Below are 25,366 nucleotides of genomic sequence, written 5' to 3'. Positions count from 1 at the left end.
TGATAGATGAATATTTGTTTAGATGCCCCTACAGATTTCTTAACCCAAGGGCCATGTACATAGTGAGTGTGTGTATGGTTTCAGAATAATCTTTACCTGAAAAAGGTATTAAAGATTTTTCAGATGGTGGTTATTACTTGACCTTGATGTCTTTAATGACTAGCACTTGATAGTCCTAAAACTTAGATAACCAATCATCCTAATGCTCTCTTCTTAAACAGAGCATGTTTTCAGTGCTTTAAAACATGCATCAGCTTCATTCTTGGGGATGTGAATAACAGTCTGTAAATGTTTAAAGTGTTCTTGATGCCTCATTCTGATTGACATGGTGACCATTTGAAATTAATGATCCATTTAAAATCAGAAAATAATACCTTCCCAAAACGTTTTTTGATGGGAAGTATCTTGTTGTACTATATATATTTACTGTATTATGGTCAGGATTGATACAGTCACAATTACAGGTCCTCTTTGGCCTCCATGCGTGCTCCTGAGCTTGGTGCTGTTGCCATAAAAGCAGCTGTTGAACGAGCAGGAGTCGATCCGAAAGCTGTGCAAGAGGTCAGCCATAATTTTAATGGAAAACTGCTTAGTTGTAAACCACACTTTGCTCTAATTTTAGGAATTGCTATTTTTGTATAATGAAAGTAAATAACTTGATAAAGGTTTTTTCTTTAGTCATTTTTTTTGGCATGAATTATGATTTATTATCATTCTCGTAATTAGGAAAATTTTCATGACAGAAATTGGGCGATGTATGAATGGTACATTGCTTTCAGGTGTATATGGGAAATGTTGTATCAGCTGGAGCAGGTCAGGCACCCACTCGTCAGGCTACTCTTTTTGCTGGTCTTGATAAGTCTACTCCATGCACTACAGTCAATAAGGTAAGGATATTTTATCTTGTCTTTATTCATTTGAAGCTAATGTATATAACACCTGCTTTTGTACTCCTATTATCTGTCACAGTTTCAACATGGGATTTTATGATTGTTGGTATTTATTTGCTTTTGATTTTTTCTCATGCTTGTTTGCCATTTCCTGGACAGCACATTAACACCAGGAATAGATGAAGAGCAATCTTATTTGCTGACATACACTCTCTAGCTCTCTTGTAAGGTGCACTAAAACCAGAGCCTTGCCTGTAGTCCACAAAAAAAAAAAAAAAATTTACAGCCAAGGCCCAAACTGTTTCATATCCCGGGGTTCAGCCCGTTGACAGCACTTACCCTTACATACCACATCACTTTGGTTAAATAGTCTATCCCATGCGTGCATCACACCCTTTTCCATGTCCAGTCCCTTATCACTCATTAAAAACTGAAGAAATAGTGGATCCAACAATGTTATATGGTTGTGAGGCGTGAGCTATAGATAGAGTTGTGCGGAGGAGGGTGGATGTACTGGAAATGAGATGTTTGAGGACAGTATGTGGTGTGAGGTGGTTTGATCGAGTAAGTAATGTAAGGGTAAGAGAGATGTGTGGAAATAAAAAGAGCATGGTTGAGAGAGCGGAGGAGGGTGTTTTGAAATGGTTTGGGCACATGGAGAGAGTGAGTGAGGAAAGATTGACCAAGAGGATATATGTGTCAGAGGTGGAGGGAACGAGGAGAAGTGGGAGACCAAATTGGAGGTGGAAAGATGGAGTGAAAAAGATTTTGAGTGATCGGGGCCTGAACATGCAAGAGGGTGAAAGGCGGGCAAGGAATAGAGTGAATTGGATCGATGTGGTATACCGGGGTTGACGTGCTGTCAGTGGATTGAATCAGGGCATGTGAAGCGTCTGGGGTAAACCACGGAAAGTTGTGTAGGGCCTGGATGTGGAAAGGGAGCTGTGGTTTCGGGCATTATTGCATGACAGCTAGAGACTGAGTGTGAACGAATGGGGCCTTTGTTGTCTTTTCCTAGCACTACCTCGCACCCATGAGGGGGGAGGGGGATGGTATTCCATGTGCGGCGAGGTGGCGATGGGAATGAATAAAGGCAGACAGTGTGAATTGTGTGCATGGGTATATATGTATGTGTCTGTGTGTGTATACATGTGTGTACATTGAGATGTGTATGTATGTATATTTGCGTGTGTGGACGTGTATGTATATACATGTGTATGGGGGTGGGTTGGGCCATTTCTTTCATCTGTTTCCTTGCGCTACCTTGCAAACGCGGGAGACAGCGACAAAGCAAAATAATATAAATAAATATAAATAATAATTTTTTTTTTTTTTTTTTTTTTTTTTTTTTTTTTTTTTGTCGCTGTCTCCCGCGTTTGCGAGGTAGCGCAAGGAAACAGATGAAAGAAATGGCCCAACCCACCCCCATACACATGTATATACATACACATCCACACACGCAAATATACATACCTACACAGCTTTCCATGGTTTACCCCAGACGCTTCACATGCCCTGATTCAATCCACTGACAGCACGTCAACCCCGGTATACCACATCGCTCCAATTCACTCTATTCCTTGCCCTCCTTTCACCCTCCTGCATGTTCAGGCCCCGATCACACAAAATCTTTTTCACTCCATCTTTCCACCTCCAATTTGGTCTCCCTCTTCTCCTCGTTCCCTCCACCTCCGACACATATATCCTCTTGGTCAACCTTTCCTCACTCATTCTCTCCATGTGCCCAAACCATTTCAAAACACCCTCTTCTGCTCTCTCAACCATGTTCTTTTTATTTCCACACATCTCTCTTACCCTTACGTTACTTACTCGATCAAACCACCTCACACCACACATTGTCCTCAAACATCTCATTTCCAGCACATCCATCCTCCTGCGCACCACTCTATCCATAGCCCACGCCTCACAACCATACAACATTGTTGGAACCACTATTCCTTCAAACATACCCATTTTTGCTTTCCGAGATAATGTTCTCGACTTCCACACATTCTTCAAGGCTCCCAGAATTTTCGCCCCCTCCCCCACCCTATGATTCACTTCCGCTTCCATGGTTCCATCCGCTGCCAGATCCACTCCCAGATATCTAAAACACTTTATTTCCTCCAGTTTTTCTCCATTCAAACTCACCTCCCAATTGACTTGACCCTCAACCCTACTGTACCTAATAACCTTGCTCTTATTCATATTTACTCTTAACTTTCTTCTTTCACACACTTTACCAAACTCAGTCACCAGCTTCTGCAGTTTCTCACATGAATCAGCCACCAGCGCTGTATCATCAGCGAACAACAACTGACTCACTTCCCAAGCTGTCTCATCCCCAATAATAAATGAATATATGAATATATATATCCCTGGGGATAGGGGAGAAAGAATACTTCCCACGCATTCCTCACGTGTCGTAGAAGGCGACTAAAGGGGACGGGAGCGGGGGGCCAGAAACCCTCCCCTCCTTGTATTTCAACTTTCTAAAAGGGGAAACAGGAGTCAAGCGAGGAGTGCTCATCCTCCTCGAAGGCTCAGATTGGGGTGTCTAAATGTGTGTGGATGTAACCAAGATGTGAAAAAAGCAGAGATAGGTAGTATGTTTGAGGAAAGGAACCTAGATGTTTTGGCTCTGAGTGAAACAAAGTTCAAGGGTAAAGGGGAAGAGTGGTTGGGGAATGTCTTGGGAGTAAAGTCAGGGGTTAGTGAGAGGACAAGAGCAAGGGAAGGAGTAGCACTACTCCTCAATCAGGAGTTGTGGGAGTATGTGATAGAGTGTAAGAGAGTAAATTCTAGATTGATATGGGTGAAACTGAAAGTTGATGGAGAGAGATGGGTGATTATTGGTGCATATGCACCTGGGCATGAGAAGAAAGATCATGAGAGGCAAGTGTTTTGGGAGTAGGTGAATGAGTGTGTTAGTGGGTTTGATGCACAAGACTGGGTGATTTGAATGCAAAGGTGAGTAATGTGGCAGTTGAGGGAATAATTGGTATACATGGAGTGGTCAGTGTTGTAAATGGAAATGGTGAAGAGCTTGTAGATTTATGTGCTGAAAAAGGACTGGTGATTGGGAATACCTGGTTTAAAAAGCGAGATATACATAAGTATATGTATGTAAGTAGGAGAGATGGCCAGAGAGCGTTATTGGATTACGTGTTAATTGATAGATGCACGAAAGAGAGACTTTTGGATGTTAATGTGCTGAGAGGTGCAACTGGAGGGATGTCTGATCATTATCTTGTGGAGGCGAAGGTGAAGATTTGTGGGGGTTTTAAGAAAAGAAGAGAGAATGTTGGGGTGAAGAGAGTGGTGAGAGTAAGTGAGCTTGGGAAGGAGACTTGTGTGAGGAAGTACGAGGAGAGACTGAGTACAAAATAGAAAAAGGTGAGAACAAAGGAGGTAAGGGGAGTGGGGGAGGATTGGGATGTATTTAGAGAAGCAGTGATGGCTTGCGCAAAAGATGCTTGTGGCATGAGAAACGTGGGAGGTGGGTTGATTAGAAAAGGTAGTGAGTGGTGGGATGAAGAAGTAAGATTATTAGTGAAAGAGAAGAGAGAGGCATTTGGACGATTTTTGCAGGGAAAAAATGGAAATGAATGGGAGAGGTATAAAAGAAAGAGGCAGGAGGTCAAGAGAAAGATGCAAGAGGTGAAAAAGAGGGCAAATGAGAGTTGGAGTGAGAGAGTATCATTAAATTTCAGGGAGAATAAAAAGATGTTTTGGAAGGAGGTAAATAAAGTGCGTAAGACAAGGGAGCAAATGGGAACTTCAGTGAAGGGGGCTAATGGGGAGGTGATAACAAGTAGTAGTGATGTGAGGAGATGGAGTGAGTATTTTGAAGGTTTGTTGAATGTGTTTGATGATAGAGTGGCAGATATAGGGTGTTTTGGTCGAGGTGGTGTGCAAAGTGAGAGGGTTAGGGAAAATGATTTGGTAAACAGAGAAGAGGTAGTAAAAGCTTTACGGAAGATGAAAGCTGGCAAGATAGCAGGTTTGGATGGTATTGCAGTGGAATTTATTAAAAAAGGGGGTGACTGTATTGTTGACTGGTTGGTAAGGTTATTTAATGTATGTATGACTCATGGTGAGGTGCCTGAGGATTGGCGGAATGCGTGCATAGTGCCATTGTACAAAGGCAAAGGGGATTAGAGTGAGTGCTCAAATTACAGAGGTATAAGTTTGTTGAGTATTCCTGGTAAATTATATGGGAGGGTATTGATTGAGAGGGTGAAGGCATGTACAGAGCATCAGATTGGGGAAGAGCAGTGTGGTTTCAGAAGTGGTGGAGGATGTGTGGATCAGGTGTTTGCTTTGAAGATTGTATGTGAGAAATACTTAAACAAATGGATTTGTATGTAGTATTTATGGATCTGGAGAAGGCATATGATAGAGTTGATAGAGATGCTCTGTGGAAGTTTTAAGAATATATGGTGTGGGAGGCAAGTTGTTAGAAGCAGTGAAAAGTTTTTATCGAGGATGTAAGGCATGTGTGCGTGTAGGAAGAGAGGAAAGTGATTGGTTCTCAGTGAATGTAGGTTTGCGGCAGGGGTTTGTGATGTCTTCGTGGTTGTTTAATTTGTTTATGGATGGGGTTGTTAGGGAGGTGAATGCAAGGGTTTTGGAAAGAGGGGCAAGTATGCAGTCTGTTGTGGATGAGAGAGCTTGGGAAGTGAGTCAGTTGTTGTTCGCTGATGATACAGCGCTGGTGGCTGATTCATGTAAAAAACTGCAAAAGCTGGTGACTGAGTTTGGTAAAGTGTGTGAAAGAAGAAAGTTAAGAGTAAATGTGAATAAGAGCAAGGTTATTAGGTACAGTAGGGTTGTGGGTCAAGTCAATTGGGAGGTAAGTTTGAATGGAGAAAAACTGGAGGAAGTAAAGTGTTTTAGATATCTGGGAGTGGATCTGGCAGTGGATGGAACCATGGAAGCGGAAGTGAATCATAGGGTGGGGGAGGGGGTGAAAATTCTGGGAGCCTTGAAGAATGTTTGGAAGTCGAGAACATTATCTCGGAAAGCAAAAATGGGTATGTTTGAAGGAATAGTGGTTCCAACAATGCTGTATAGTTGCGAGGCGTGGGCTATGGATAGAGTTGTTCGCAAGAGGGTGGATGTGCTGGAAATGAGATGTTTGAGGACAATGTGTCGTGTGAGGTGGTTTGACCGAGTAAGTAATGTAAGGGTAAGAGAGATGTGTGGAAATAAAAAGAGTGTGGTTGAGAGAGCAGAAGAGGGTGTTTTGAAATGGTTTGGCCACATGGAGAGAATGAGTGAGGAAAGATTGACCAAGAGGATATATGTGTCAGAGGTGGAGGGAACGAGGAGAAGTGGGAGACCAAAGTGGAGGTGGAAAGATGGAGTGAAAAAGATTTTGTGTGATCGGGGCCTGAACATGGAGGAGGGTGAAAGGCGTGCAAGGAATAGAGTGAATTGGAACGATGTGGTATACTGGGGTCGACGTGCTGTCAGTGGATTGAACCATAGCATGTGAAGCGTCTGGGGTAAACCATGGAAAGTTGTGTGGGGCATGGATGTGGAAAGGGAGCTGTGGTTTCAATGCATTATTACATGACAGCTAGAGACCGAGTGTGAACGAATGGGGCCTTTGGTGTCTTTCCTAGCGCTACCTCGCACACATGAGGGGGGAGGGGGTTGTTATTCCATGTGTGGCGATGGGGACAAATAAAGGCAGAAAGTATGAATTATGTACATGTGTATATATGTATATGTCTGTGTTTGTATATATATATGTGTACATTGAGATGTATAGGTATGTATATTTGCGTGTGTGGACGTGTATGTATATACGTTTGTATGTGAGTGGGTTGGGCCATTCTTTCGTCTGTTTCCTTGCGCTACCTCGCTAACGCGGGAGACAGCGACAAAGCAAAATAAAAATAAATAGAATGAATATATATATATGTGTGTGTGTGTGAGTGGATAGGCCATTTTTCATCTGTTTCTTGGTGCTTCCTTGCTGATGCAGGAAACAGAAATCAAGTATAATATGATAATAATATAATCCTCTTCTTAAGTTTGCATGGTATCATATATATGTCTCGCCACTAAATCAGAATTAGAATTGTATGCATAATTCAGTAAAGTAGCCCATTTTACCATTCATAACTTTGCTTGATTCTGCAAGGATTTTGCCTCCCTTACAAAATCCTCTGATACTTTGATACTTGTTACAATGAACTTGCTGAGTCCACTTCATAAATATTTTTATCTGTACTTGGGTATACCTGAATGTTTCATCAGCACACTTGTATTTTGATATTCCACTATACTGAACTTACCTGTAAGGAGAATGATTTTGCTTAGCTGTCCCCTTTTAGCTCTTATTTCTTAGATGGAACAACTTACTATTTCTTATTGGTATTAATGTTCCACATTTGATGAATTTTTCACCAAGACCTTGACTTGTGTGTTAACCTTTGTGGATTAAAATGTAAAGAGAAGTATGCAGTAGTATTAGGATTCACATTACGTCTCAAGTGTTAAGACTGTGCAGCAGTAGTGAGGACTAACCATGATGGTTTGACTAAATATGATAATTGCTGTAATTGCAAGGGTTGTTTTGGTTGTTTTATCAAGGAAAGGAGGTGTAGATATATCAGGGCATAGGAAAAAGGAAAAATCAACAAATATCATTCTTTTTTTTATGCTTGATTGCAGTTTTCCATGTTTGTTTTGTAGCACCTGGAACTGATGAAGAAAGGTCGCATCTGCTCACATCCATTCTCTAACTGTCACATGTAATCCACTGAAACCTCAGCTTTCTATCCACAGCCAGGTCCCACAGACCTCTCCTTGGATGCTTCATGTTCCCTGGCTCAGTCCAGTGACAGCACGTCGACTCCAGTATACCAGATCATTCCAGTTCATTCAGTCATGTGCATTTCTTTCATTCTCCAGCATGCTCAGGCCCCCATCGATTAAAAACTTTTTCACTATCATTTCATCTCCAATTTTCTCCCCTTTCTCCTTGTTCCCTCAACTTCTGATACATATATCCTCTTTTTCAACCTTTCCTCACTCATTCTCTCCATATTTCCAAACCATTTTAGCACACGTTCTTCTGCTCTTTCAACCACATGCTTTTATTACCTCCCATCCCTCTTATTGTTTCATTACTGACTTGCTCGAACCATCTTACAACACATAATGTCTTGATATATTTCATTTCAAACACATCCACCCTCCTCCGCACGGCCTTATCTATAACCCATGTTTCACATCCATATGATACTGACAGATAGATTGGAGAATATCATTAATGGTTTGGAGTGTGAGCAGCTAATGATTATTTGATATCAGTACAATGATTTGTGCAAGTGATAAGTGGTTGACCAAGGAATTCTGCTTTATGAAGGCAGTGACAATAGATTTGGAAGGAAGATTTCCTTTCAAGGTAAAGCATCCTTGGGTTATTTAAAAGCTAATTTGTATACTACCTATATATTTCCAATGTATATTTTAATCTTGTAGGTGTGTGCATCAGGAATGAAATCAATAATGATGGCATCACAGTCTCTGATGTGTGGGTCACAGGAAGTGATGATTGCTGGTGGAATGGAGAGCATGTCCAATGTTCCATATTATATGTCCAGAGGCGATTCTCCTTATGGAGGGGTCACTCTTAATGTAAGTCGCTCTTTTGTTATTCTGTACCTATATACATGTTTGTTCAACCTGTGTGTCACTGTATGTGCATGTTGACACACACACACACTCTCTCTCTCTCTCTCTCTCTCTCTCTCTCTCTCTCTCTCTCTCTCTCTCTCTCTCTCTCTCTCTCCTTCCTGAAAAATTAATTTCCACAAAAATTGCATACCCATAACCACCTTGTAATTAGGAGTGGCATTCATTACGTATGTTTCTGGTGCCAGTCCCACCAAAAAGTGTCTCCACTTACCCCATTCTTTACATGCCTCCGTCGCTTGCATCTTTCCACACATTCTTCCACCATTTATCTTACTTCAGTACTCCTCTGTTTCGTCTCACACCAACCTTTTTAATCGTACAACCATACACTATCCTTGTAAACTCCTTGTCTTCCATTCTTTCCAAATACCAGAATCAACTCCAAGTATTATGTATTTACTTTTCATTCCCTGCCATATCAGATCTCTTACACCCCTTCAGTTCTTTATTCCATCTTGTCATAACACATACTCCTCTCAAATAGCTTATTTCCACAACCTGGATTCTTGGCCTCTTTGACTCATCCCATGTACAGTTTGTTAGTAGCATAAGTTTATTTGCAAAAGAACTCAGTTTGTTAGTAGCATAAGTTTATTTGCAAAAGAACTACAGGATGAAATGCCCCATAGCTAAATGTCAATAGTTGTGTAATCTAATTAAATTATCTGAATATAAGTATATTTATCCTTCTCAAGCTCACTTACTCTCACCACCCTCTTCACCCCAACATTCACTCTTCTTTTCTGAAAACCCATACAAATCTTCACCTTAGCCTCCACAAGATAATGATCAGACATCCCTCCAGTTGCACCTCTCAGCACATTAACATCCAACAGTCTCTCTTTCGCACGCCTGTCAATTAACACATAATCCAATAACGCTCTCTGGCCATCTCTCCTACTTACATAAGTATACTTATGTATATCTCGCTTTTTAAACCAGGTATTCCCAATCATCAGTCCTTTTTCAGCACATAAATCTGCAAGCTCTTCACCATTTCCATTTACAACACTGAACACCCCATGTATACCAATTATTCCCTCAACTGCCACATTACTCACCTTTGCATTCAAATCACCCATCACTATGACCCGGTCTCGTGCATCAAAACCACTAACACACTCATTCAGCTGCTCCCAAAACACTTGCCTCTCTTGATCTTTCTTCTCATGCCCAGGTGCATATGCACCAATAATCACCCACCTCTCTCCATCAACTTTCAGTTTTACCCATATTAATCGAGAATTTACTTTCTTACACTCTATCACATACTCCCACAACTCCTGTTTCAGGAGTATTGCTACTCCTTCCCTTGCTCTTGTCCTCTCACTAACCCCTGACTTTACTCCCCAGACATTCCCAAACCACTCTTCCCCTTTACCCTTGAGCTTCGTTTCACTCAGAGCCAAAACATCCAGGTTCCTTTCCTCAAACATACTACCTATCTCTGCTTTTTTCACATCTTGGTTACATCCACACACATTTAGACACCCCACTCTGAGCCTTCGAGGAGGATGAGCACTCCCCGCGTGACTCCTTCTTCTGTTTCCCATTTTAGAAAGTTAATACAAGGAGTGGAGGATTTCTGGCCCCCCGCTCCCGTCCCCTCTAGTCGCTTTCTACGACATGCGAGGAATACGTGGGAAGTATTCTTTCACCCCATCCCCAGGGATAATATACATATATATATACATATACACATACACACACATACACATACATACGCACATATACACACACACACACACATACATATATATACATATGAGAAATGTAAGAAACAATTTAGAAAACTGAAACTTCTAGCTTGAAATGAATGAAAAAAAGAATGTCACATAATGGTTCAACCTCTGGCTATGGAAAAAAGGAAATGTATATTTGCGTGTGTGGACGTGTGTATGTACATGTGTATGGGGGGGGTTGGGCCATTTCTTTCGTCTGTTTCCTTGCGCTACCTCGCAAACGCGGGAGACAGCGACAAAGTATAAAAAAAAAAAAAAAAAAAAAAAAAAAATAATTTATTTACACAAACGTCAATAGCAGTTCTCATCAATTTAACCACTGTATCAATAAGCTGGTGGTGAGAGTAAGTGAGCTTGAGAAGGAGACCTGTGTGAGGAAGTACCAGGAGAGACTGAGTACAGAATGGAAAAAGGTGAGAACAATGGAAGTAAGGGGAGTGGGGGAGGAATGGGATGTATTTAGGGAATCAGTGATGGATTGCGCAAAAGATGCTTGTGGCATGAGAAGAGTGGGAGGTGGGTTGATTAGAAAGGTAGTGAGTGGTGGGATGAAGAAGTAAGAGTATTAGTGAAAGAGAAGAGAGAGGCATTTGGACGATTTTTGCAGGGAAAAAATGCAATTGAGTGGGAGATGTATAAAAGAAAGAGACAGGAGGTCAAGAGAAAGGTGCAAGAGGTGAAAAAAAGGGCAAATGAGAGTTGGGGTGAGAGAGTATCATTAAATTTTAGGGAGAATAAAAAGATGTTCTGGAAGGAGGTAAATAAAGTGCGTAAGACAAGGGAGCAAATGGGAACTTCAGTGAAGGGCGCAAATGGGGAGGTGATAACAAGTAGTGGTGATGTGAGAAGGAGATGGAGTGAGTATTTTGAAGGTTTGTTGAATGTGTTTGATGATAGAGTGGCAGATATAGGGTGTTTTGGTCGAGGTGGTGTGCAAAGTGAGAGGGTTAGGGAAAATGATTTGGTAAACAGAAAAGAGGTAGTGAAAGCTTTGCGGAAGATGAAAGCCGGCAAGGCAGCAGGTTTGGATGGTATTGCAGTGGAATTTATTAAAAAAGGGGGTGACTGTATTGTTGACTGGTTGGTAAGGTTAATTAATGTATGTATGACTCATGGTGAGGTGCCTGAGGATTGGCGGAATGCGTGCATAGTGCCATTGTACAAAGGCAAAGGGGATAAGAGTGGGTGCTCAAATTACAGAGGTATAAGTTTGTTGAGTATTCCTGGTAAATTATATGGGAGGGTATTGATTGAGAGGGTGAAGGCATGTACAGAGCATCAGATTGGGGAAGAGCAGTGTGGTTTCAAGGCATGTACAGAGCATCAGATTGGGGAAGAGCAGTGTGGTTTCAGAAGTGGTAGAGGATGTGTGGATCAGGTGTTTGCTTTGAAGAATGTATGTGAGAAATACTTAGAAAAGCAAATGGATTTGTATGTAGCATTTATGGATCTGGAGAAGGCATATGATAGAGTTGATAGAGATGCTCTGTGGAAGGTATTAAGAATATATGGTGTGGGAGGAAAGTTGTTAGAAGCAGTGAAAAGTTTTTATCGAGGATGTAAGGCATGTGTGCGTGTAGGAAGAGAGGAAAGTGATTGGTTCTCAGTGAATGTAGGTTTGCGGCAGGGGTGTGTGATGTCTCCATGGTTGTTTAATTTGTTTATGGATGGGGTTGTTAGGGAGGTAAATGCAAGAGTTTTGGAAAGAGGGGCAAGTATGAAGTCTGTTGGGGATGAGAGAGCTTGGGAAGTGAGTCAGTTGTTCGCTGATGATACAGCACTGTTGGCTGATTCATGTGAGAAACTGCAGAAGCTGGTGACTGAGTTTGGAAAAGTGTGTGGAAGAAGAAAGTTAAGAGTAAATGTGAATAAGAGCAAGGTTATTAGGTACAGTAGGGTTGAGGGTCAAGTCAATTGGGAGGTGAGTTTGAATGGAGAAAAACTGGAGGAAGTGAAGTGTTTTAGATATCTGGGAGTGGATCTGGCAGCGGATGGAACCATGGAAGCGGAAGTGGATCATAGGGTGGGGGAGGGGGCGAAAATCCTGGGGGCCTTGAAGAATGTGTGGAAGTCGAGAACATTATCTCGGAAAGCAAAAATGGGTATGTTTGAAGGAATAGTGGTTCCAACAATGCTGTATAGTTGCGAGGCGTGGGCTATGGATAGAGTTGTGCGCAAGAGGGTGGATGTGCTGGAAATGAGATGTTTGAGGACAATGTGTGGTGTGAGGTGGTTTGATCGAGTGAGTAACGTAAGGGTAATAGAGATGTGTGGAAATAAAAAGAGCGTGGTTGAGAGAGCAGAAGAGGGTGTTTTGAAGTGGTTTGGGCACATGTAGAGGATGAGTGAGGAAAGATTGACCAAGAGGATATATGTGTCGGAGGTGGAGGGAACAAGAAGAGGGAGACCAAATTGGAGGTGGAAAGATGGAGTGAAAAAGATTTTGTGTGATCGGGGCCTGAACATGCAGGAGGGTGAAAGGAGGGCAAGGAATAGAGTGAATTGGATCGATGTGGTATACCAGGGTTGACGTGCTGTCAGTGGATTGAAGCAAGGCATGTGAAGCGTCTGGGGTAAACCATGGAAAGCTGTGTAGGTATGTATATTTGCGTGTGTGGACGTATGTATATACATGTGTATGGGGGGGGGTTGGGCCATTTCTTTCGTCTGTTTCCTTGCGCTACCTCGCAAACGCGGGAGACAGCGATAAAGTATAATGAAATTAAAAAAAAGTATATATATATGTATTTATTATATATAATATAATTTTTTTATATTTGGGAATTGGCTGCTTTTTTACAGTTCAAACAGGGCCCAATATAATGCAGTTCTATTAGCATTTGGCTTAAGACCCCCAGTTTATCATCCTAATTTATGTTGTACTAGCTGAAGGAGAGCTTTATGTACATAATGTAATTGATGATGATTTTGATCAAAGATAATTTGATAGGCAGAAACTTAGGCTATTTTTATTTACTCAGAAATGTTACAGGAACTTAGCTGAGACCTGTGAGTATGGTTATGTGTATCCACTATTTGTTGTAAGTGAAGAAAATTAGGTTTGAATTTTAGGTATTTGTATAGTTGAACATATGTGAGCTGAGGTATTTATGGTAGACATCCTAATCCCCCAAGACTTTAGAATTGTGTCCTCTGCTCAGCATGTTAAAAGAAATAGCCAGTTGTATAAGATGATATAAGCTTGACATCATTTGTAGTTGCAAGGTATGACCACTTTTTCAGTGGTAGTATAATGCCAGATCAGGTAGTCTTAGTTTGACCATGAATAGATTCTTTGCAGCTTGTCATCTGAGAGAGAGGCTCCCTCAAATCTTTTTGTGAGTGCAGCTGCCAGTTAAGAGTAAATGTGGTAGGATGGTGTATCCTCAGTTCACAAAAGTGCTGATTTTTTTTTTTATGTATGCATCTAGATGACCTTATTTATAGTCTTACGTGGCCATAAGCATCAAAGGATCTTTATTGTGGGTTGAATTTTTTTCATACTTGTTCAATATTTTCCCACTTTAGCAAATGACGTAAGGGTAGTAGGGGAGGAGTAGGATGTATTTAGGGAAGCAGTGATGGCTTGCACAAAAGATGCTTGTGGCATGAGAAAGGTGGGAGGTGGGCAGATTAGAAAGGGCAGTGAGCGGTGGGATGAAGAAGTGAGATTGTTAGTGAAAGAGAAGAGAGAGGCGTTTGGATGATTTTTGTAGGGAAGTAGTGCGATTGACTGGGAAGGGGAAGGAGGTCAAGAGAAAGGTGCAGGAAGTGAAAAAGAGGGCAAATGAGAGTTGGGGTGAGAGAGCACCATTAAACTTGAGGGAGAATAAAAAGATGTTTTTGAAGGAGGTAAATAAAGTGCATAAGACAAGAGAACAAATTGGAACATCGGTGAAGGGGGCTAATGGGGAGGTAATGACAAGTAGTGGTGAATTGAGATGGTGTGAGTATTTTGAAGGTTTGTTGAATGTGTTTGATGATAGAGTGGCAGATATAGGGTGTTTTGGTCGAGGTGGTGTGCAAAGTGAGAGGGTTAGGGAAAATGATTTGGTAAACAGAAAAGAGGTAGTGAAAGCTTTGCGGAAGATGAAAGCCGGCAAGGCAGCAGGTTTGGATGGTATTGCAGTGGAATTTATTAAAAAAGGGGGTGACTGTATTGTTGACTGGTTGGTAAGGTTAATTAATGTATGTATGACTCATGGTGAGGTGCCTGAGGATTGGCGGAATGCGTGCATAGTGCCATTGTACAAAGGCAAAGGGGATAAGAGTGGGTGCTCAAATTACAGAGGTATAAGTTTGTTGAGTATTCCTGGTAAATTATATGGGAGGGTATTGATTGAGAGGGTGAAGGCATGTACAGAGCATCAGATTGGGGAAGAGCAGTGTGGTTTCAAGGCATGTACAGAGCATCAGATTGGGGAAGAGCAGTGTGGTTTCAGAAGTGGTAGAGGATGTGTGGATCAGGTGTTTGCTTTGAAGAATGTATGTGAGAAATACTTAGAAAAGCAAATGGATTTGTATGTAGCATTTATGGATCTGGAGAAGGCATATGATAGAGTTGATAGAGATGCTCTGTGGAAGGTATTAAGAATATATGGTGTGGGAGGAAAGTTGTTAGAAGCAGTGAAAAGTTTTTATCGAGGATGTAAGGCATGTGTGCGTGTAGGAAGAGAGGAAAGTGATTGGTTCTCAGTGAATGTAGGTTTGCGGCAGGGGTGTGTGATGTCTCCATGGTTGTTTAATTTGTTTATGGATGGGGTTGTTAGGGAGGTAAATGCAAGAGTTTTGGAAAGAGGGGCAAGTATGAAGTCTGTTGGGGATGAGAGAGCTTGGGAAGTGAGTCAGTTGTTCGCTGATGATACAGCACTGTTGGCTGATTCATGTGAGAAACTGCAGAAGCTGGTGACTGAGTTTGGAAAAGTGTGTGGAAGAAGAAAGTTAAGAGTAAATGTGAATAAGAGCAAGGTTATTAGGTACAGTAGGGTTGAGGGTCAAGTCAATTGGGAGGTGAGTTTGAATGGAGAAAAACTGGAGGAAGTGAAGTGTTTTAGATATCTGGGAGTGGATCTGGCAGCGGATGGAACCATGGAAGCGGAAGTGGATCATAGGGTGGGGGAGGGGGCGAAAATCCTGGGGGCCTTGAAGAATGTGTGGAAGTCGAGAACATTATCTCGGAAAGCAAAAATGGGTATGTTTGAAGGAATAGTGGTTCCAACAATGCTGTATAGTTGCGAGGCGTGGGCTATGGATAGAGTTGTGCGCAAGAGGGTGGATGTGCTGGAAATGAGATGTTTGAGGACAATGTGTGGTGTGAGGTGGTTTGATCGAGTGAGTAACGTAAGGGTAATAGAGATGTGTGGAAATAAAAAGAGCGTGGTTGAGAGAGCAGAAGAGGGTGTTTTGAAGTGGTTTGGGCACATGTAGAGGATGAGTGAGGAAAGATTGACCAAGAGGATATATGTGTCGGAGGTGGAGGGAACAAGAAGAGGGAGACCAAATTGGAGGTGGAAAGATGGAGTGAAAAAGATTTTGTGTGATCGGGGCCTGAACATGCAGGAGGGTGAAAGGAGGGCAAGGAATAGAGTGAATTGGATCGATGTGGTATACCAGGGTTGACGTGCTGTCAGTGGATTGAAGCAAGGCATGTGAAGCGTCTGGGGTAAACCATGGAAAGCTGTGTAGGTATGTATATTTGCGTGTGTGGACGTATGTATATACATGTGTATGGGGGGGGGTTGGGCCATTTCTTTCGTCTGTTTCCTTGCGCTACCTCGCAAACGCGGGAGACAGCGATAAAGTATAATGAAATTAAAAAAAAGTATATATATATGTATTTATTATATATAATATAATTTTTTTATATTTGGGAATTGGCTGCTTTTTTACAGTTCAAACAGGGCCCAATATAATGCAGTTCTATTAGCATTTGGCTTAAGACCCCCAGTTTATCATCCTAATTTATGTTGTACTAGCTGAAGGAGAGCTTTATGTACATAATGTAATTGATGATGATTTTGATCAAAGATAATTTGATAGGCAGAAACTTAGGCTATTTTTATTTACTCAGAAATGTTACAGGAACTTAGCTGAGACCTGTGAGTATGGTTATGTGTATCCACTATTTGTTGTAAGTGAAGAAAATTAGGTTTGAATTTTAGGTATTTGTATAGTTGAACATATGTGAGCTGAGGTATTTATGGTAGACATCCTAATCCCCCAAGACTTTAGAATTGTGTCCTCTGCTCAGCATGTTAAAAGAAATAGCCAGTTGTATAAGATGATATAAGCTTGACATCATTTGTAGTTGCAAGGTATGACCACTTTTTCAGTGGTAGTATAATGCCAGATCAGGTAGTCTTAGTTTGACCATGAATAGATTCTTTGCAGCTTGTCATCTGAGAGAGAGGCTCCCTCAAATCTTTTTGTGAGTGCAGCTGCCAGTTAAGAGTAAATGTGGTAGGATGGTGTATCCTCAGTTCACAAAAGTGCTGATTTTTTTTTTTATGTATGCATCTAGATGACCTTATTTATAGTCTTACGTGGCCATAAGCATCAAAGGATCTTTATTGTGGGTTGAATTTTTTTCATACTTGTTCAATATTTTCCCACTTTAGCAAATGACGTAAGGGTAGTAGGGGAGGAGTAGGATGTATTTAGGGAAGCAGTGATGGCTTGCACAAAAGATGCTTGTGGCATGAGAAAGGTGGGAGGTGGGCAGATTAGAAAGGGCAGTGAGCGGTGGGATGAAGAAGTGAGATTGTTAGTGAAAGAGAAGAGAGAGGCGTTTGGATGATTTTTGTAGGGAAGTAGTGCGATTGACTGGGAAGGGGAAGGAGGTCAAGAGAAAGGTGCAGGAAGTGAAAAAGAGGGCAAATGAGAGTTGGGGTGAGAGAGCACCATTAAACTTGAGGGAGAATAAAAAGATGTTTTTGAAGGAGGTAAATAAAGTGCATAAGACAAGAGAACAAATTGGAACATCGGTGAAGGGGGCTAATGGGGAGGTAATGACAAGTAGTGGTGAATTGAGATGGTGTGAGTATTTTGAAGGTTTGTTGAATGTGTTTGACGATAGAGTGGCAAATATAGGGTGTTTTGGTCGAGGTGTTGTGCGAATTGAGAGGTTCAGAGAGAATGGTTTGGTAAACAGAGAAGAGGTAGTGAAAGCTTTGCGGAAGATGAAAGCTGGCAAGGCGGTGGGTTTTGATGGTATTGCAGTAGAATTTATTAAAAAAGGGGGTGACTGTTTTTTTGACTGGTTGGTAAGGATATTCACTGTATGTATGGTTCACGGTGAAGTGCCTGAGGACTGGCAGAATGCATGCTCAGTGCCATTGTACAAAGGCAAAGGGAATAACGGTGAGTGTTCAAATTGCAGAGGTATAAGTTTGTTGAATATTCCTGGGAAATTATATGAGATGGTGAAGGCATGTACTGAGCATCAGATTGGGGAAGAGCAGTGTGGTTTCAGAAGTGGAAGAGGATGTGTGGATCAGGTGTTTGCTTTGAAGAATGTATGTATAAGGTTTCATAGCCAGGAACATAGATTACAAGACACCAGAAACAATTCCCACTGTTTATAATTCTCTGAGAAGACCACACCTTGAATGTGCTGTTCATTTTGGTCCCCAAACTATAAAAAGATGAGGAAAAATTAGAGCAAGTACAAAGATGTGCAACTAAATTGATCCCATCCCTTTAGAAATCTGGCATAAGAAGAGAGGCTAAATTATTGAACTTCTTCTCCCTTAATCTAAGTGTTCAAAATTCTGAACAAGTTCAATAAAGTAAACCACGAGCTTTTTGAAATACAAGAAAATGCGGTTATTAGGACAAATGGAATAAAACTCTAAGCTAAAATGTAGTATAGATGTGGGGAAGAGCTTCTTGTTCTGTTGGTGTGTTGAGCACTGGAATAAGTTGATGTCAGACATAGTGAATGCTAAAAGTATAAATAATTTCAAGTCATTTTGACAAATATTTTATAAATTCAGGTATACCCTGAGAATAAGACCAGAAATGAACATAAATGACTGTGGTAACAGGGACACTAGAAGGTTAATGTGCAACACTGGGGAGTCAGTGATAGCTCATAAAACCAGTGAGTGGAATTAAATATTTTTGTCAAGTCATATCTCCTCTTTTTTCAAACACCCCAGTCATGGGCCAATCAGGCCTCCTGTTGTTTATCGTATGTAAACTAATGTAAACTTCGAAAATTGACCCCCTTTCCCTACACCACAATGTTGGTTCACTTCTCCTCTTCTGTAGATATTACTTTGGTTTTTGCTCCCAAGAGCTGGCTGCTTGTGTGCCCACACCAATAACTAGACCATGCAATACTCAGCAAGCTGCTGCATCACACGATTATTGTGTGGCTATCGGCAACTCAAGGGTGGGCTGTTTTGAGACCTGCTTCTTTCCCAGCACATCAAAGCTTTGGAATTGTCTACCTTCACATGTCTTTTTCAACTGTGACCTAGCACATTTCAGAAGACAGGTTTTTCACTTCCTCCAAAATTTGTGAATTTTTCCCATGTCTTTTCCTTTTTCTGTTTCATAATTCTCTCTATATTTCAATTAAGGCCAGGCCTTGATGTGGACTTTTGTCTGTGACTGGAAACTTCCATATAAAAAAAAAAGAGAAAAAATGGTCAAGGCAGGGAAATGTGAATCCCATCATGTTGCTGACTCGACATTCCACTGTCACTACTCCCAACACTCAGATGAAGAGAATCTTTTTAGTCTATACCTACCATTCTTCTTCTGCCATTCTTCTTGTGCCTCTGATTTTTCTTGTTTGCTTTTCATGTACTTGTATGTTAGTTGGGGCACTGCATGGAATTTTCCACTTAAATAATGCATATTCATTCTCTAACCTTCTTTACAGGATGGTATTGTATTTGATGGGCTAACAGATGTTTACAATAAGTGTCACATGGGAAACTGCGGAGAAAACACGGCAAAGAAGTTAAACATTACTCGTGATGAACAAGATGAATATGGTAAGGCATTCAAACTTGACTGTCATTTTTGGTATTTGTGCATTGATCATGAGGACTTATGGAAAACTTATAAAGTTATTTAGAGTTAAGGAATGTTCTGTAGTAAAGACGACAGTGGGATATTACATTAATTTGGGAAAATATACATGTAATTCCTTAATGTTCCTGTGTATAGATTTTTTTTTTTTTTTTTTTTGCCGCTGTCTCCCGCGTTTGCGAGGTAGTGCAAGGAAACAGATGAAAGAAATGGCCCAACCCACCCCCATACACATGTATATACATACGTCCACACACGCAAATATACATACCTACACAGCTTTCCATGGTTTACCCCAGACGCTTCACATGCCCTGATTCAATCCACTTACAGCACGTCAACCCCGGTATACCACATCGATCCAGTTCACTCTATTCCTTGCCCTCCTTTCACCCTCCTGCATGTTCAGGCCCCGATCACACAAAATCTTTTTCACTCCATCTTTCCACCTCCAATTTGGTCTTCCACTTCTCCTCGTTCCCTCCACCTCCGACACATATATCCTCTTGGTCAATCTTTCCTCACTCATTCTCTCCATGTGCCCAAACCATTTCAAAACACCCTCTTCTGCTCTCTCAACCACGCTCTTTTTATTTCCACACATCTCTCTTACCCTTACGTTACTTACTCGATCAAACCACCTCACACCACACATTGTCCTCAAACATCTCATTTCCAGCACATCCATCCTCCTGCGCACAACTCTATCCATAGCCCACGCCTCGCAACCATACAACATTGTTGGAACCACTATTCCTTCAAACATACCCATTTTTGCTTTCCGAGATAATGTTCTCGACTTCCACACATTCTTCAAGGCTCCCAGGATTTTCGCCCCCTCCCCACCCTATGATCCACTTCCACTTCCATGGTTCCATCCGCTGCCAGATCCACTCTCAGATATCTAAAACACTTTACTTCCTCCAGTTTTTCTCCATTCAAACTTACCTCCCAATTGACTTGACCCTCAACCCTACTGTACCTAATTACCTTGCTCTTATTCACATTTACTCTTAACTTTCTTCTTTCACACACTTTACCAAACTCAGTCACCAGCTTTTGCAGTTTCTCACATGAATCAGCCACCAGAGCTGTATCATCAGCGAACAACAACTGACTCACTTCCCAAGCTCTCTCATCCCCAACAGACTTAATACTTGCCCCTTTTTCCAAAACTCTTGCATTCACCTCCCTAACAACCCCATCCATAAACAAATTAAACAACCATGGAGACATCACACACCCCTGCCGCAAACCTACATTCCCTGAGAACCAATCACTTTCCTCTCTTCCTACAAGTACACATGCCTTACATCCTCGATAAAAACTTTTCACTGCTTCTAACAACTTGCCTCCCACACCATATATTCTTAATACCTTCCACAGAGCATCTCTATCAACTCTATCATATGCCCTCTCCAGATCCATAAATGCTACATACAAATCCATTTGCTTTTCTAAGTATTTCTCATACATTCTTCAAAGCAAACACCTGATCCACACATCCTCTACCACTTCTGAAACCACACTGCTCTTCCCCAATCTTATGCTCTGTACATGCCTTCACCCTCTTAATCAATACCCTCCCATATAATTTACCAGGAATACTCAACAAACTTTTACCTCTGTAATTTGAGCACTCACTCTTATCCCCTTTGCCTTTGTACAGTGGCACTATGCACGCATTCCACCAATCCTCAGGCACCTCACCATGAGTCATACATACATTAAATAACCTTACCAACCAGTCAATAATAGAGTCACCCAATACCATCCAAACCTGCTGCCTTGCCGGCTTTCATCTTCCGCAAAGCTGTGTATAGATGTCAAAACTTATTTTTCCAAGATGAGCTTAATGAAAATATTATACTGAGGATGAATAATTTGCATGATATGATAAGAATCTTGGGGAATGTAAGTTTGTTGATTGTGGATGTGAGAAAGATACATGTTGTGAGGAAATCATCATAAAGGAGTGTGTTCCAGAAGCTGGTAGAAAGGAAAACTGATTAGAAGTTGCGAGAAAGTTCAGAGATAAGCGTTGAACTGCAAAGATGAACAAAATGCATGTTTTCAAGTTTATTTATTTATGATTACCCTGGGACCAGTTTCTGTAAAAGAGTCCTGATGTTACCCTGGACAATTCTAAAGTCTCCTGCAACCCATTGCTGCAGTACTTCCAGTGGTAGGGAAATGTGATCTCCTTTGGAGTGAGGTGTTCTTTGACGAGACTGTACTCCGAATGACGCAGCCTCACCAGACATGACTTTTCACACGCAGTGTAACATCAAGCAGGCAGAGTCCAGTAACAACTGTGTATTTTAACCCATTCACTGCTGCCGGTACACATGATCTCTTTGAATATGTACCTTTTTATGTTTTCAAAAAATTGCTGCATGGGGGGTAGGTCTTAAAATTAACCAGTTGCATTGAATGGGTTAAGTAAGAGGGATGTACAAATTGTGCATGTTCAACTTTATGTACTTATAATTACCCCATAACCAATATCTGTGAAAGAGTCCTGATGTTACCCAGGACTTTTCTAAAGGCTCCTTCAGCTCAAGGCTGCACTACTTCCAGTAGCAGGGAAATGTAGACCCCTTTGGGGTGAGAGGTTCTTTGATGAAACAGTACTCCCAGTGAAACAGCATTGCATAGGTGACTTTTCATGTGCAATGTCACCTTAAGAAGGCAGAGTTTGGTAACACTTGTGTTTTTAAGTGAGAGGGATATTCCAGAGGATAAATAATTAAGATGGGGATAGGGGAGAAAGAATACTTCCCACGTATTCCCTGCGTGTCGTAGAAGGCGACTAAAAGGGGAGGGAGCGGGTGGCTGGAAATCCTCCCCTCTCGTTTTTTTCAATTTTCCAAAAGAAGGAACAGAGAAGGGGGCCAGGTGAGGATGTTCCCTCAAAGGCCCATTCCTCTGTTCTTAACGCTACCTCGCTGACGTGGGAAATGGCGAATAGTACGAAAGAAAGAAAAGAAATATTAACTGTGTGAAGTGGGGGCATTTTTGTTTGTGGTGATTCAGTAGGATGTGGATCTATGAATGAAGCAGTTTATGGTGCTCAATAAATTCCTAAGAAATGCTCTCATTATTTGATGTACTTTTCACACAGTTGAATTGTACACAAGTTGTTGATACATATGGACTTTCTTTAAGGATGTATGTATGTAATCCATTCCATAATGATGGAATGATGATGATGATAATGGAAATAGTAATGACATTATGTAAAGAATTTAGGTTGATAGTTGTTTGAGTCATCTCTTTTCTGAACTTTGCTCCTGTGATATGTGTACCCATTTCTTATTCTGTGGGACTACCTTTCAAAATTTATGAAAGATATTCATTCCCTGGAAATACTTTTTTTTTTCTTTACTTGACTGCCTCTCCTTTCATAGTGAGTTAGCATCAGGAAAAAATGAAAAAAAAAATTGGAAAAGAGGAAAAATAGTTCATATTTTTAGTAGTATAGCATAGTATTCCTACCAATGTTGTATGGATGCGAAGCATGACCTTTAGATAAGGATGTGCAGAGGAGGGTGGAAGAATTGGAAATGAAATTTTTAAGATCAACATGTAGTGTGAGATGGTTTCATCAAGTTAGTAATAAAAGGGCAAGAGAAAGGAGTGGTATTGATAGAAAGAGTGTGCTTGAGAGAGCTGAAGAGGATTTGTTGAAATAGATTGGACATATGGAGGGAATAAGTGAGGGGAGGTTGGCAGTGTGTGCATGTCAGAAGTACAGGAGACAAGAAGAGGGAGACCAGATTTGAGATGGAAGAATAGAATGAAAGATATTTTGAGTGAGTGGGACCTGAACATAATGGAGGGTGAAAGATGTGCACAAGATAAAGTGAATTGGAACGATGTGGAATGCAGCAGTTGACATGCTGTTCATGGAGTGAACATGGGAGTGAAACAGGACATGTAAAGGGACAAGGGGAAACAATGCAAAGGTCTGTACTACCTGGTTGTGGAGAGGTAGCTGTGGTTTTGGTGCATAGCACATGACAGCTAGAGCATGGATGTGCATGAATGCAACCTCTTCTCATCTGTCCTTACCTCACAATGCAGGTAACAGCGATCAAGCATGAAAAATAAGATTTAATTGAAATGGCTTGTAGTTATACCATTATCAAGAACTATTCTTGTTTTATATGTATTTCTTCATAGACATGTCATCTTTGGAACACAGAATCATTGGTAATTAACTACATATTATCATTTTGGAAGTGAGTCAGTTGTTGTTCGCTGATGATACAGCGCTGGTGGCTGATTCATGTGAGAAACTGCAAAAGCTGGTGACTGAGTTTGGTAAAGTGTGTGAAAGAAGAAAGTTAAGAGTAAATGTGAATAAGAGCAAGGTTATTAGGTACAGTAGGGTTGAGGGTCAAGTCAATTGGAAGGTAAGTTTGAATGGAGAAAAACTGAAGGAAGTAAAGTGTTTTAGATATCTGGGAGTGGATCTGGCAGCGGATGGAACCATGGAAGCGGAAGTAAATCATAGGGTGGGGGAGGGGGCGAAAATCCTGGGAGCCTTGAAGAATATGTGGAAGTCGAGAACATTATCTTGGAAAGCAAAAATGGGTATGTTTGAAGGAATAGTGGTTCCAACAATGTTGTATGGCTGCGAGGCGTGGGCTATGGATAGAGTTGTGCGCAGGAGGGTGGATGTGCTGGAAATGAGATGTTTGAGGACAATGTGTGGTGTGAGGTGGTTTGATCGAGTAAGTAATGTAAGGGTAAGAGAGATGTGTGGAAATAAAAAGAGCGTGGTTGAGAGAGCAGAAGAGGGTGTTTTGAAGTGGTTTAGGCACATGGAGAGAATGAGTGAGGAAAGATTAACCAAGAGGATATATGTGTCGGAGGTGGAGGGAACGAGGAGAAGTGGGAGACCAAATTGGAGGTGGAAAGATGGAGTGAAAAAGATTTTGTGTGATTGGGGCCTGAACATGCAGGAGGGTGAAAGGCGGGCAAGGAATAGAGTGAATTGGATTGATGTGGTATACCGGGGTTGACGTGCTGTAAGTGGATTGAATCAGGGCATGTGAAGCGTCTGGGATAAACCATGGAAAGTTGTGTGGGGCCTGGATGTGGAAAGGGAGCTGTGGTTTCGGGCATTATTGCATGACAGCTAGAGACTGAGTGTGAACGAATGGGGCTTTTGTTGTCTTTTCCTAGCGCTACCCCGCACACATGAGGGGGGAGGGGGATGGTATTCCATCTGTGGCGAGGTGGCGGTGGGAATGAATAAAGGCAGACAGTGTGAATTGTGTGCATGGGTATATATGTATGTGTCTGTGTGTGTAATATATATGTGTACATTAAGATGTATAGGCATGTATATTTGCGTGTGTGGACGTATGTGTATATACATGTGTATGGGGGTGGGTTGGGCCATTTCTTTCATCTGTTTCCTTGCGCTACCTCGCAAACGCGGGAGACAGCGACAAAGCAAAATAATAAAAATAATAATAAAAATTACCATTTGGGTTGTACTCATTTGATCCATGATGTTGAATGGATTAGAAGTTACTGTCTTTGATAGGTAGTTGCCTGATTCATCCACTGTCCATTCTGTTCCCCTCTTAGCACTAGTCGTATCATGGTACTACATGATCTCATTCTGTTATCACTAGTCTTTTTCACAAGATATTCCCTCCATATCAGAATTGTTATCTGTGGAGCAGACTCCTCAGCAATGAACCATACTGCTTATCTGATTAGCTTGCATTTGGCTTACGTAAAAGATGTATAGTGAAGTTTTTGCATGTTCCACAGTTCGTTAATGGGAAGATGGCACATATGGTATGTCGTGGAAAACTAATGGTATATAAGTGTAATTTTCAGTCATATAACAAAGATTGCACAGTTAATTTGTATGCTCTTTTGTTGCTATACAGTTTCACTCACTCATTTCTTCACACTGAATCCCCTTTCACTGAGGTGTTCCATTAATGTGTT

General features: G+C 41.3%; 1 protein-coding gene and 1 long non-coding RNA gene across 5 annotated transcripts in view; one reads left to right on the top strand and one right to left on the bottom strand.

Moving 5' to 3' along the window:
* The window catches only part of LOC139759080 (uncharacterized), a 58,294-nt gene extending 32,932 nt beyond the window's left edge, over window positions 1-25,362 (bottom strand). For both annotated transcript variants that reach the window (XR_011714994.1, XR_011714993.1), the window contains exons 1-2: window positions 24,888-25,362; window positions 23,370-23,454 (exon numbers count right to left, since the gene is read on the bottom strand). This is a non-coding gene — a long non-coding RNA (uncharacterized lncRNA). The remainder of the gene's footprint in view (window positions 1-23,369; window positions 23,455-24,887) is intronic.
* Window positions 1-25,366, top strand: part of Acat1 (Acetyl-CoA acetyltransferase 1) — a 78,232-nt gene that overhangs the window by 3,685 nt on the left and 49,181 nt on the right. For all 3 annotated transcript variants that reach the window (XM_071680995.1, XM_071681004.1, XM_071681013.1), the window contains exons 3-6: window positions 465-561; window positions 780-887; window positions 8,391-8,546; window positions 19,239-19,353. In XM_071680995.1, the coding sequence (XP_071537096.1) occupies window positions 465-561; window positions 780-887; window positions 8,391-8,546; window positions 19,239-19,353 (476 nt within the window). The remainder of the gene's footprint in view (window positions 1-464; window positions 562-779; window positions 888-8,390; window positions 8,547-19,238; window positions 19,354-25,366) is intronic.

The sequence above is a fragment of the Panulirus ornatus genome, chromosome 2, assembly GCF_036320965.1.
Source record: "Panulirus ornatus isolate Po-2019 chromosome 2, ASM3632096v1, whole genome shotgun sequence".
Taxonomy (NCBI): domain Eukaryota; kingdom Metazoa; phylum Arthropoda; class Malacostraca; order Decapoda; family Palinuridae; genus Panulirus; species Panulirus ornatus.
Note: the sequence above shows the minus strand (reverse complement) of the source record. Positions and strands in the feature narration are given on the sequence as shown.